Below are 14,133 nucleotides of genomic sequence, written 5' to 3'. Positions count from 1 at the left end.
TAATTAGCCCTCCCTGTGTTTTGCATCACCCAGGCAAAGTTTTATTGCTTTTGACGCGTGTAGCTTACTTAATATGAACAATTCCCCTCTATGAAGGTTAAATACTATATTTATTATTTTGTCCTTCGGGGTTCATTTAACCTCTTCATATCTGTTATGTTTTGCTTTTGGTAAGACATGCTGTCTTGAATACTTTTTTTTTGGATGGCATTTGAGCGACGTGTTGCTAATGACTTTTCATGTCCGCAATCCACTGGTAGCACAATAGCGAAACTCACGCTGCGATGTCGTAGCAGCACAACAGCAAACGGCCGCGGGGATTTTTGATATGCCACACATGAAGATTTGAAAAAAATATAAAAAGACATTTAACAGTTTTGGTTGTGTTGTGTGCTTCGTGAATCTCAAGACACAACACCACGCACATAAACACCTTTTTTATGGGACAAATCCACTTTTAACACACCTCTGATCAAAGGATAATCTTCTAAACAAATTTTACACGACATACGATAGTCTGACATTTAACGTCCTTGGTCGGGAAGGGGCAAAATCGGGGGTGGGGGGGGGACAAAAAAAACAGCCTAATTGTCTTTGTGTCCACAAGGTAGCATATGCCGTTTTCAAACTGCTAGCAAGATTCAAATGTTAGCCTCACTTTACTGCTCCCTCTGGGGTTCACTGTACAACACCCACAATAATGTTCACATTGGTAATGAGCAACGTTATCTTTGTCAAGGCAGATTTTGTGTTTAGCTTGTACAAGTGCTCATCATTTTGTGACGGGCAGATGTAGTTGCAAAACAAATGCTGACATTCTAGCAGCCGCAACCCCCCCCCCCCCCCCCCCCCCCCCCTCCCGCCCCACATCTCCTCCTCCTCCTCCTCTTCTTCTTCAGTGAGCTTAGTGGGACAACAGCATGCTTCCATCGCAAAGTTTAGCCAACAAGCAGGTGAAAGGAGGGCACGATGGGCTGAGGGTTTAGCCCCTCGCTGCCCTCAGCAAACACTCACCCTCCCTCGCTCCCTCCTTCTCCTCCCCGCCATTATTTGTCCTGAGCGCACAGCCCCCAATGGGCCCTTTTGGAAGGCGGCAAAAAGAAGAAGAAGAAGAAGAAGAGCGATTGCAGCTGTGACGTGGGCGTTGTTGTTCCATTCAGCGCCCTCGCCATGGCAACGGGGCAAAAGGCCCTTGGAAGCACGCAGCTCGTCTCGCTGGACAGCGCAGCCAGCTGGAAGTCTCGCTCTCCGGCTCCAATAGTGGCTAAATATCCCAAATATTCCTTTAGAGATTACTGCAGCACTGAAAGGTTCAACTTCACTCATCCATGTTAATTCACTTTCTATCTAGTCTATATACATTTCAATGTTTTTCCTTTAGAGGCTATTTTCAATTTTCAAGAGCACTTGTCCTCGTCTGACTTTGGACGAGAGGCAGTGGACATAGACCTTGGTTTCAGGTTAGGAACGGCGCGGAATAAACTAGTTAGCGAAGGTTAGGGTAATATGTGGTCACGTGGCACAAGAAGGCATAGCGAGTTACTGTACTTCGTATTTTTCCTTTGACTGTTTTATATTTATGGCAAAAAAGTTTTTTTTTTCCATCCAAGTATTTGCTGTAATTATGACTATACATGTGTTCTATCTCATGTACAAATTCGGGTTAAATTGCTACCGCATGGAGAGAACTCCGTCATAAACCAAGGAACTGGTGGTGTTATACGCTACATAAATATCCCAATTCTTGCCGTTACCGTAGAAAACGGGTGGTGTTGCACAAGGCTCACTGTTCAGTCCACACATTTTTTATATACGCTTCATGAATGTCCAAATTGACTGGTGTGACAGTGTAAAATGCTGGTGTTCCACAAGGCTCCCTATTAGGTCCACTCTATAGACTGCGAATGTCAAAATTACTTGACGTTCCGGTAGGCGAGCAAGATAATAATGGAATGGAATAATGTTCAAGAGTATGCTGTCACTCTGCAGAAGACAGCATGCAATTACTGCTGTACTTACAGTTTTTAATTTGATTGTTTTATATCTGTGGCCTCCAAGTGTTTTTCATACATTTTTGGTTAGCATAGGTTATTGATAGACTATGACGAGTTCCGACTTCTGTTACATCGCAGCCGTGGAAAACGAGGACCCCCTATGTACTACATTTTTGAAACGATAAGTTTTGTTTTCGTTGAACAGGTTGAACACTTTCTGTTGTTTACAAAACTTTTACTGTATGTTAGCTATCCAGGCTGTGTTTGGAATCACTACCAGGGGTGTCAAACTCATTTTTGTTGCAGCCACATTGCAGTTACGGTTTCCCTTAGGGGGCCGTTATGACTGTGACACCATATTCATGTTTAATCGCCTCATCATATTATTGCATAGACATGAAGAAATGAAGAAAAAAAAAAATCAAGAGTAATTGTCTAACCTTGTTCAAGTTACTTTAAGAAGGTGTCTGGTAACCCCCCGCTCCAAAAAATGCTTGCAATATCTCTGCGTTATGATGTATTACATATGACAATTTGAAAATTTGGAACACATTTTAGGAAGAATTCTGGAAGTTGCCACATTATTTTGCTTTCATGGGCCACAAAAAATGTTGCGGCCAGATCTGGCCCCCGGGCCTTGTGTTTGACACGCCCACTGTAAGGTGCCTTCTACATCTAGTGAGTTTGCCATTTTGTGTATTTTCGGCTAAAATACGCAACAGCAATGACATAATTAACAGCGTGCGAGTTGTTCCAAAGCAAGTTTTCTTCTGCCCTTGATATACAAATCCCTGTGTAGTGATATCGGGAGTAGGGATGAGTAACTGATACATGCAGCCGCCATTGAAGACTCCCAAGGAAAATGATGGTGATTGACAGGTGATCAATGCAGGGTGTATCCCAGCAGGGATGCGTGAATGAGGCTCGTCTTGCGCGTGTTTACACTCTGCCTCCGCCGTAACGCCGCAGGACCTCTCGTAGTGGAGCGGGATCCGAGGGGATGGGACGAGGGGGGCTCGCGCACAATCTCCCGTGACCAATGAGCGGGGTGCTGTCAGGGGTAACCACATGTGTCAGCCACTCTCGGCCAATAAAGAGCGGAGCGAGGCGGACCACAGGTGCGCGCCTCTGCGTCCCCCCTGGCACAGCGCCCCGGAGATGCTGGAGAGAGACGCCTGGCTGCTCCTCCTGACTCCCCCCTCCTCATACTCCCCGCTCGGGCGGTGATGGCGACCGCCACGTCCAACCACTTCAGCGTCCTCAGCAGCCCCGGCAGCCCTCCGCCGCCGCCGCCGCCGCCGCCGCAGCAGCAGTCGGAGTCCGGGACCATGCAGCAGCAGCAGCAGCAGCAGCAGCAGTACAGGGACGCGCACGCCCTGCTCCAGAGCGACTACGGCGCGCACCCGCTCAGCCATCACGCGCACCAGTGGATCGCGGCGCTGTCTCACCACGGGGACGCCGTAGCCCCGTGGCCGTCCAGTCCGCTCGGGGAGCAGGACGTCAAGCCGGTGCTGCACGACGACGAGCGCGAGGAGCAGCGCGACTCCGGCGGCGGCGGCGGCGCGCAACAGCGACACCCTCACCCGGCCGCGCATCACGACGCCAGAGCATGCTGGCGCACCGGCAGCACCGCCATGCAGGCGACGTCTGAGGGCCAGGCTCTGCTCTACTCGCAGTCCGGCTTCGGGATGATGCCCGGCGGCGAGCAAGGCGGCATGCACCACTCGCACCCGCACCCGCACCCGCACCACCACCCGCTGCCTAGGGACGACGAGCAGCACGGCGGCCACAGCCCGCACCTGAGCGACCACGGAGGCGGGCCGCCGCCGCAGCAGCACCAGGACCACTCGGACGAAGACACGCCGACCTCGGACGAGCTGGAGCAGTTCGCCAAGCAGTTCAAGCAGCGGCGCATCAAGCTGGGCTTCACGCAGGCCGACGTGGGTCTGGCCCTGGGGACCCTGTACGGCAACGTCTTCTCGCAGACCACCATCTGCAGGTTCGAGGCGCTGCAGCTGAGCTTCAAGAACATGTGCAAGCTCAAGCCGCTGCTGAACAAGTGGCTGGAGGAGGCCGACTCCACGTCGGGCAGCCCCACCAGCCTGGACAAGATCGCCGCGCAGGGCCGCAAGAGGAAAAAGAGGACCTCCATCGAGGTGGGCGTCAAGGGGGCCCTGGAGAGCCACTTCCTCAAGTGCCCCAAGCCCGGCGCGGCCGAGATCAACTCGCTGGCCGACAGCCTGCAGCTGGAGAAGGAGGTGGTCCGGGTTTGGTTCTGTAACAGGAGGCAGAAGGAGAAGCGGATGACGCCCGCCGGGGGGGGCCTGCCCGGGGGGGAGGACATGTACGGGGACAGCCCCCCGCACCACGGAGGACAGACCCCGGTGCAGTGACCAAAAAAAAAAAAGAGCACGCAGCGTTCTTTCCATTTTTGTCCCCCCCCCCTTAAAAAATGAAAATATCTATATATATATCTATATATATATATATAGATATATATATAAAATAAAAGAATCATAATGTGGCGAGGACACGATTGGGATTTACAGTGCAGCCCCTCCACGCTGCGGAACTCACGGCGACTATTATGGGATGTATTCTTCTTCTTCTTAATTATTGTTACGTGCTGCCGTGGGAGCCACGCAAACGCCCTTTTGTGCGTCACTGTGCCAAATTGTGTGGACTTGGAGTCTCACGCTCACACACGCCAAAAAAAAGAAAAAAGAAAGGCGTCGTTTGTGGACGTGGGGCGGGGGGCGGGTGCAGGGGGGTTCTCGCGTGGGCTGCAGGAGGAACCGCAGTGAGTAAAAGTGGGGTAAATAAACGCCATCTTTGCGTGGAACAAAAGCAACAGGGGGTCCACGCCGACAGTATCAAAACAGCTGCAGACACCTGCGCCTCCTTCGCATTTACAATTAAACCAGCATCATCATCATCATCATCATCAGTATTACTACTACTACTATTATTATTATTATTATTATTATTATTATTAGGAAGGTCATGTTTATTATGATTGCTCTTTCATTGTTTTTATTATTTAAAGGTTCATTTTCGTTAAATAATTAAATGTAAAAATATTGCACCTGCTCTTTCCCCATGGTCACTTTTACAGCAACATTAGTATTATTATTTAATATTGTTATATATCATAATATTACAGTATTCCCATTACTAACGTATAGTTTTTTCTGTTTATTGTAGTTGTTCTCATTTTAATTCAGTAATTGCTTGAGCACACAAAATAGTTTTTGCCGGGCCCACCATTGTATATAAAGTATAAAATCTCTACGATAACAACAAGGAATTCAGACAATATTACAAGTGACCATGATGCTTAATTATGATACAGCCATAGTATCAGCAATGCACCAATTCAGTAATAATAATAATAATAATAATATAATGGAAATACTTTCAAGCTTTTTGTGTGCACTGTGTTTTTGATGTTTGTTATTTCTGTACTTTTTCCAAAAAAAAATGAGAGAAAAACTAAAGAGAGAAAAACTATTCTGTGAGTCTCCAAAAGCAATCCAGCCCATTTTGTATTTTTTTGCCTTCGTCTCCTATGAAGATGGAGGACATTAAAAAAAAAAAAAAATACTACTAATTTCAAAATAAGCTGAATTCCATGTCCTCATGATATACCAGCTACTACATTCACCCAGACTCTTTGTGGGATGTATCGCATTCGTTGGTTCTGATTTGATGCTGTTTGTTTTTTGTACAGGGTTCGTTTTGTATATTTGTCAGTCTGTGGCAATACACACACACACACACACACGTTCTTGTGCTACTGTGATTTCCATAGAAGCTTGTGTGACGAGGGCAAGGTTATACGAGGACTGGCGTGCAGGTTTTACTTCTGCTTAAAATGTGGAAACTCAGACGCAGCTTGAGGACAATTTTGTCATTTAGGACAACAACGCTCTCTGAATGTATCAACAGAATTTTCCCAGCAATGTTTTATAATATTCATGATATAAATCGTAATAATTGTGCGGATTTATGATTTTTTTTTTTTTTTTTTTTTTTTTTTTTTCTCTCTCTCCGCAACAGGCCCTGCGTGAGTCCTGTCTTGTGTCCTCAATGCTGAATTTGAGTTTTCGCCTTGCGGGAGGGTAATGAATACAAAACCAAAACAAAACATTTATCGACCTGAAATCTGTGACGAGGAAGAAAAAAAAAAAAAAGAAACAAATCGACAATTGCACAATTTCTACATGCTTTTTTGTCATTAAATCCGATTTGTTTTCTATGACGTTTTGGTGTGCGGTTGCTTATTAACCTGCAGGAACTCTTGGAATCTTTTTTTAAAATTATTTTATTTTTTTCCCCATGTTGGTGGCTTGGCTAGAAATGACTTTCAATACATTTGACAACAGTAACAGACGTATTTCATTTGCATCCGTACGGGGAAAAAAGTGGCAAATATTTCCAAACAAATTTGCCATTCAGACGAATTTAAAATGTGCTAAGTTTATGACGAATTCAACGTTGATGCAATATTATTCGTTTGACCTCAAAACCCTAAAAACGGGCAACAACAACAGCACAATTTAAATATTTCGCAAAAAAAAGCTTTATTTGAGGATAAACACGTTTCGCGATGAAACGTTTGTTTTCTTGTCAGCAATTTGGCATGTTGATAAATTCTGACGTGTTTCCGTTGTTTTTTTGTTTTGTTTGGCGCACCTTGTCCTTGTCGCGTTACGTCATAGTTTTAAAAGGAGCAGGCGACGAGCGCCACCCAGTGGAGGATAGTGGTATAGTGTTTGTCTTATTTTCTTTGTGTATATATATATATATATATATATATATATATCAACGTGAAGAGTAAGTCTTTCCTTTTTTCTGAGGCAGGATGTGCCAAAGCAACTTGGATTTCTTGAATTTATGAAAGAAAAATTCGCAATGTCCTTTACTTTAGGGAATAACAAAGCGATGATATGATTCATATTTTCAAATTTCAGGTTTAAAATTGCCCTCTAATTTTCTCCTGTTCTTGTTTCATAGCTGAACTTTTAATGTAAGTTTAGATGTGAAGATACTTTATTATTAGCCGTGTCAATTTGAGAGGAGAAGGAAATGTACTATACTAGTCCTACAAGTACAAATTGAATCCATTCAGTGTATTTCCTGAATTCTTAGGGCAGCATACCGCGCTGGGCGTTTGCACGAAGGGCTCACAGTTCTGAGGTTCTAGGTTCGAATCTCATCGCCGTCCGGCCTTTTTTGTGTGGTTTCATGTTCTTCCCTGCGCTTGCGTAGCTTTCCTCCGGGTCTCGGGCCTTCCCCCAGACTCAATTGTGCGAATGGGGGTTTGTCTACATGTGACCCGCAAATGAACAGCGACCGGTCCAGCGCGTGCCGGCCTCTCGTCCCAAGGTCATCTGAGATAGTCAGTTTCCAACCTAACATTTTCTCCTGTTTTCTCTTTATTTAATTCAAAAGAATATTACTGCGAATAGTGTTATATTAGCTGTCTGCCTGTGTTGCTGCACCGTTTGTGTGCCTAAAGGGTAAAGGGGCGCAAGTGTTCCGCCTCTGTTGCCTGGATACTGGAAAGAAAGAAAAAAAAAAAAAACATCTTAAAAATCTGCATACAGCACGGTCAGGTTGACTGTAGTGTGTTGTGTAATACAGGCGCTGCCTCGTCGTTGTTGTTGTTTGGATTGCGTCCAATCAGCAGGCCGCCATCTGCCTTTGCTCTCGGCGCCCCAACGGCCGTCCTATGCGTTATTCATATTGCATGTTGGGATTCTTCTTCACGCTCCATCCCAATTGTTTTCCACCTTCCCCGTGTGTGTGTGTGTGTGTGTGTGTGTGCTGTCGACTTGAGCGGATAGGCATTAGCGTGAAGACACTAGCAACCTCCAGAATCATAGAAGAGTAAAATATCACACGTATTTAATCCATCGTCTCTACATACATTGGTAACGTTACATCACGATGCACGGCATTGCCACGTTTATGGGAAGCCGTTTAAGCTCTTATCCAAGTCGTGGAGAAAATGCTGAATTCTCTTACGAACGAGGACAATGATGTACAACAGTCGTACGTGGACCATAAATGCTCCAACGGCTTTCCATAGCGTGTGTATTTACAGCTCATGAAATGACACAATGCACACACTAAACATATAACAAGACGGTGTCGTATGGCTTCCAAAGTCGAAAAGCAGAAGTGGGTCCCTGTAAAACTTGGTTGTTTTTTTTTTCTTTTTCTCCCCTCTCTCCATCACAAAGGTTGACTTTGCAGACGGCGAGGACTGGAACGGGCGCACAAAGTGGCGCCTCGAAGATGACTGACTTTATTGCACTTATTGACGACTGGGAACAAAACACGTGGACTAGTATAAGAAAAGAGATTAAATTAAAGCCACAAATCAATAAATGAATGTGTAAATGACAAACCAGGTTTTACAAACAAAATCCCAAATAATTTACTGACATGAAAAAAATACAACAAACCTTTTTCAAAAATAGATTTTCAAATGATACATAAATGTAAAATATAACAAATCAATATCAATAAATACGTTTAACACAACACAAGGCCCAATGTGAATAAGGATGCCATAAGGCAAGAATGTAAAAAATACAAGTCAACTCAAAGTATTAAAAAGTGGACCCACAGTTTATTGCCGTAAAGGCAAAGTTAATTCCGAGATCTGGTTAAGATCTATTTGAAGAATGTCTCTAAATCTTTCCAAATGAATAATTGTCATTCTGACTCTGGACCAATTTTGGGTGGGAAAGTATTTACACCATCACGCGGGGAATTGAATATTCAATATTTGCAGGATATCTATACTATTTATATGTATGTTGTGTGCATCTATATATAGTTGCATGTATTTACACTGATGAGCATCCGTCCATATGAATCTTGTGTAGTTTCATGTCCTTTCTGTACATGACGAGGTGGCGCCATTGGCTCACAAGGGACAACAATGGTGTCAAACAGTTGCCATGGTTACAGTAATGTAACACACACACACACACACACAAGCTGCTGCAGCGCACGACCACGTGGAGGAGATATTTCCCAAATGCGTTTGTTTTTGTTCCCCGCCGCCCGACTTGGGTCAACACTTGAGCGACTCCATTTCGGAGCACTCGGTGTCCATGTCCGAGTCGTACAGCGAGACGCCCGTCGGGTCACTGCCGGGCGACACGGGCGGCGTGTGCGCTGTGCGGGTGGAGCGCGTGTCGTCGTCCTGGGAGGTGTCCGTGCGCGAGTAGAGGCCCAAGTCGGGGAGCTCGGAGGCCGACGCGCCGCACTCGGACGCGTCGGCGTAGCGCAAGTCCTCCAAGTCCACGAACCACTCGGGCCAAAAGCGGCGGCGAATCCGCTCGCAGTACATGGCCAAGTTGATCAGCTCGCCTGGACGACAACACGCACAAGATTGCTAACATGACCACACGCTCGCCATCTATGATGATGATATGTGTAGTGGTACCTTGACTTGTGAGTTTCATTTGTTCCGTGACCAAAATTGTAACTCAGTTCATGCATACGGTGTTCCCTTGCTATTTTGCGATTCCCCTATTACGGATTCTATTTTTTTTTTTTTTTACTATATCACGGGATTTTGAGTGTATGCTGTCATGGTTTTTTTTTTAGGTGGTAAAATAAACACTTCCTAGCCTAAAACATTAACCCATAAGCTATTGTAACCTAACTTATTGTAACGTAACCCATCGTAACATAAATAATTGTAACATAACCCACCATAACGTAACCCATTGTATCGTGACGTAACGCAATTTAACCTGTCATAACGTAAGCTGTAATCGCAACGTAACGTCAGACAACGAGAAGTCGACGACACATCAAAACGCGACCTCACTCACCTTTGATGAGCTGCTCTGGTCGTGTCCCGGGCAGAGTCCACATGGCAGGTGCCAGGTGACCGAACACCGTGGCATCGACTGTTGAAATCTTGGAGCCCATCAGGTACTTCTTATTGCCTGTGACAAACAGGAAGCACACAGCCGAGGTCTGCATTAAAAAATGGGCCGGCGGGCCGTAGTGCTCATTTGGTAGTTGTTCACCGAGCAGCGTGGCCAGTGTGCGCATGTCCTTCTCCATCATGGCGTCGACTTGCTCCTTGGAGAAGCGTCCCATCCCGTGTCCGTACATCTCCCGCTTGACGATGCCGCCGGTCACGTGACTCAGGATCCACTTGAGCAGCTCGCTCAGCGGCCCGCTCACGGACAACATTTTCTGCGTCTCCTCCAGGTTGTCCACCCACTGGCAGTACGCCACGGTCCTGTGGGCGTGGACGGGATGGTCACGTGACCGAACATGTAACAAATCCAAATTTACCCCATTAAAATGAATTGAAATGCCATTCATCGATTTCAGACCACCAGCAATAATTTGGTCACAACTTGAAAAAACTCATGAGTTACTCATAAGTCAAGGTACCACAGTGTTCCCCTATTTATGAATAGCAAAATGTATTAGCGAGTAGTAATTTAGACCCCTAAAAATGTTTATAATTGCTTTTGCTAACAAAGTACTACTTTTGTCTAAATTCAGCTCCTCAACTCACGTTAACGTAGATCCTTGGCACCAAGATGCAAAGGAAGTAGTTTTTATTTGGCCTGAGCACAAAAGCAGCGAAAGCAGTCATCCCTCGCCGTATCACGGTCTCACTGTATTGCGCATTTTTAAATCGTACATATTTCATTTTAGATTGCGGATTTTTCGCTACATCGTTTGCGGCGATCAGTAAACGTTATGAATGTTAACGTTAGGTCTTTTCAAGCCACACAGATACTATTGTGTAGAACGTGAGGATGGCGACACCAAGTGAACAAAAATAATACATGCAGCTCACATGCATATTTTGTATTGGAATTATGCAAAATGTATTTTTATGCGAGTATTCCAATAATCGACGGGATGATTGATATAATAATCAATCCTAAAAATATTTAATAGCACTACCTCTAATAGGAAGTGTTTCTAAGAGCATGAGAAAGGTTAATAAGAGTGTGGGCAAGGTCATATATAATCCTACCATACCATGCGTCATAACTCAACTTACCGTAGCATTTGAAAGTGCGTTTCCGAGTCAAAGAACGACATCTTTCCAAAGCCGCGGCACATAACGTGTACAGCGTGCTCACCAGTAGAAGTGCTCCTCTACCATTTTGGAGACGGCGCGGGACACGGCCTTCTCCTGTGGCGTCAGGCTCTCGTTGAGGCTCACGCCCAGCCGCTCCTCCAGGAAGTCGATGATGAAGTCGGAGCCGCACGCGTGCTCCTGGTTGTACTCGATCCACGGCATCTTGCCCTGCGGCGACAGCTTCCCGTCGAAGTAGTTCTGCGTGGGGGTGGGACATATCATGAGTTTTACCCCTCCCACATGCTTTAAACTTACTTAAAACACCTTCATTCACGTCAGCGGTTATCCCGCGCAATTGCGACGTGCAGTTAGCGAACTACCAATGCCTACACTCTGAAAATACATCTCCCCTTTGGAAGGTGTGGTCGCTTTAGAGCGCCACGTTGTCGGAATGCGAGTGCGCCCACAGCAATGCAGAGAAATACAGCTGACTGAGGAGGGGACGAAAAGGCATTTTAAAAAGTCCGACTTGACAGCTAGCGTGTGAACGGGGCTTCGGGCTAGTGTGGCCATTTTGGAGTGCCCCGTTGCGAACGCATGGATCCGCTCAAACGCGTAGTTATATATAGGCATAAGAAAGATGCGAGACAAACGAGCATCCAGTTTTCCAGGACCAGAAGTGGTATTTGATTGGCAGTTGACAGTTGAGGTGGGCGTGGTTTCAGCACATTCGCCAGAGTTTGATAGCGGAAAGAAGGGCTTGACTTTTCACCACCTTGAAGCCTCATTTATATATACGGGGCGATTTTTGTAATCATTCAAATTCAAGAACTATTGTCAAGAACATGACCTACCTGGTAGGGGAGGTCGACCATGCGGAGGTAGGTTTCCGTCTTAAGGCAGAAGGGGGACAGGGACGGGGCTCCGCTTTTGGGCCGGGAGAACTGATGCAGAATGATGGCGTCTGTCGACCCCAACTCTTCTTCTTTCCTGTGCCGGCCAAACAAGGACACACAGAAAACGTTAGAGTTGTACAACTCTAACCATTCTAATTAACATATTGGTACAATAAAGGAGACATACAGTGGTGTCATCAGTTTACGGTATCATTAGTTTAGTGCTTTTTTTTTTGTTTGTTTTTTTTCCCCCCAAAAGGGAGCATTATCATCTTTGTCAAGGCAGATTTGTCTTTGCCCTCGTTTATCCTTCCTCATCCTTTTTCTCTCTCTGCTCTTTGGCTTGTCAAAAACAATAAGCAGCGCTCTCATGACACATGACATCGTGCATGATGTCCTGTGGATCCTCGCAGGGGAAAAGCAGCCTACTCGCTCAGTGAACACTCATCCGTGTGCAAATGGCACGTGTGGTGTTCATAGACTCTAGAAAGGAAAACGGATGAGCCGAAGGATGTAGTCTCTCCAGCGTGTCCCGGGTCGTCCCCGGGGTCTCCTCCCGGTGGGACGTGCCCGGAACACCTCACCGGGGAGGTGTCCTGGAGGCATCTGAATCAGATGCCCGAGCCACCTCATCTGGCTCCTCTCGACAGCAGCTCTACTCTGAGCTCCTCCCGGATGACCGAGCTTCTCACCCTATCTCTAAGGGCGAGCCCGGACACCCTGCGGAGGAAACTCATTTCGGCCGCTTGTATCGGGGATCTTGCTCTTTCCGTCACGACCCACAGCTCAAAGTCAAATCCTGAGAACACCATCCCAACTGTGAAATACGGGAGTGGCAGGCAGCCTCATGTTGTTGGGTTGTTTTACGAAAGGAGAGACTGGTGCACTTCGTAAAATAGATGGCATCATGAGGATAGAACATTATGTGGAAATACTGAAGCAACATCTCAGGACGTCAGCCTGGAAGTTAAAGTTTGGGCGCAAATGTCAAATTTCCACATCGACAATGACCCGAACCAAACCAGTCACAAAGTGGCAAAAGGATAACAAAGTCATTGTTTTGGGGTGGCCATCACAAAGTCCTGATCTCAATCCTACTGAGAATATTTGGTCTGAAACCAGTGTTTTGGGTAAAACAAACCCATATTCTACTGATGATTACTAAAGAATGGAAAAAGCTCAAAACTTTCACCTGGTGAGTCTACTCGTTCTTTTTGGTAGATTCGGTGCTTTTAATTATCACAGAACACAATTCTGTGGATCTTGAAAGATCAGTCCAAATGCTCTGAATCGTCTGACAATCGTCATCTGCCTTAAAAACAAATGGCAGTCAATGCATTAATAAATAATTTTCAGACAAATTAAGCCCTAGTGAGGGTAAGTGGTTGAGAGATGGATGGATGGATGGATGGATGGATGGATGGATGGATGGATGGATGGATGGATGGATGGATGGATTCCCACGGCACCCAGTTGGGAATCACTGTTCAATCTAATGGAAGTGTTCATTGTGGTGAGAGGGGGTTCCGTTACGACATAGCCGCCCACTCCGCTCCCACCCCGCCCAACCTGGCAACATGAAGTAATATCCCCCCACCCCCACCTCCCAAATGTGTTGTTACCTGACGGCCAGCAATTCGTGCAGCAAATAAGCAGCGGCGGCCAGCAGAGCTCCTCCGGTCAGATAGAGCGTCTTCCGCCACCAAGCGTCCGAGCCCAAGGCCGACATGATGGCGCCACGTTCGCCGCCCAGGGGAAGGGCGACGATGGCCCCATAAAACGACGGCTTCGAGACGCTCTGGCTCCGGCCGAGGTCAACCGCGCAAGACCGCGTCCAGGCGAAGCCCACTTGCCAGCAGCAGCACATGCTCGTCGTGGGCGTCCGCGGCCGCTTTCCGCCTCGCTGTCGGCCTCATGAGTGCCGCGGGGGCGGAGGCGGCGGCAGGCCGGCGGACACGACGAGCACCCCGGCCGAGGCTCGTCGTCCCCGCTGCGGGCTCCTCCACATTCTTCGGTACACCGCCGAGCTCCTCTTCCTTGATGGGAGCGTCAAGTTCGACGCGTTAAGTCGAGGCGCTTCCGGTTGGACCCTTCGCAGTAAAACTCCGACTCGATGCGTTATAATAGTTTATTGTGAGGGACAACCCCACTTTACTATGAA

At 46.8% G+C, this 14,133-nt stretch overlaps 2 protein-coding genes across 2 annotated transcripts; one reads left to right on the top strand and one right to left on the bottom strand.

Annotated features, from left to right (window-relative positions):
* The first annotated feature begins 883 nt into the window (after positions 1-883).
* Positions 884-6,252, top strand: pou3f2a (POU class 3 homeobox 2a). Its single transcript, XM_061754845.1, is given in 2 exon segments — positions 884-3,123; positions 3,126-6,252. Coding segments are annotated over 2 exon segments (1,323 nt in total). The 5' UTR covers positions 884-3,062; the 3' UTR covers positions 4,388-6,252.
* A 1,635-nt stretch (positions 6,253-7,887) lies between these two features.
* On the bottom strand, positions 7,888-14,029 carry faxca (failed axon connections homolog, metaxin like GST domain containing a). The gene is made up of 6 exons (XM_061753129.1): positions 13,595-14,029; positions 11,931-12,066; positions 11,138-11,334; positions 10,055-10,272; positions 9,854-9,970; positions 7,888-9,383 (listed from the first exon to the last, which is right to left on the bottom strand). The coding sequence occupies exons 1-6, from the start codon at positions 13,837-13,839 to the stop codon at positions 9,085-9,087; spliced, it is 1,212 nt and encodes a 403-aa protein (XP_061609113.1). The 5' UTR covers positions 13,840-14,029; the 3' UTR covers positions 7,888-9,084.
* Between the last annotated feature and the right edge of the window lie 104 nt (positions 14,030-14,133).

Source organism: Phyllopteryx taeniolatus, chromosome 18 (assembly GCF_024500385.1).
Source record: "Phyllopteryx taeniolatus isolate TA_2022b chromosome 18, UOR_Ptae_1.2, whole genome shotgun sequence".
In the NCBI taxonomy this organism is placed as follows: domain Eukaryota; kingdom Metazoa; phylum Chordata; class Actinopteri; order Syngnathiformes; family Syngnathidae; genus Phyllopteryx; species Phyllopteryx taeniolatus.
This window is presented reverse-complemented; position numbering and strand designations above follow the sequence as displayed.

Bases quoted from the DNA above. Each gene is read 5' to 3' on its own strand.
- faxca (XM_061753129.1), bottom strand. From the start codon at position 13,839: ATGTGCTGCTGCTGGCAAGTGGGCTTCGCCTGGACGCGGTCTTGCGCG. The intron at 11,335-11,930 runs GTAGGTCATGTT...ACCCCCACGCAG, and splicing joins TGGTCGACCTCCCCTACCAG to AACTACTTCGACGGGAAGCT. The intron at 9,384-9,853 runs GTGAGTGAGGTC...GTTGTCGTCCAG, and splicing joins ACCAGAGCAGCTCATCAAAG to GCGAGCTGATCAACTTGGCC.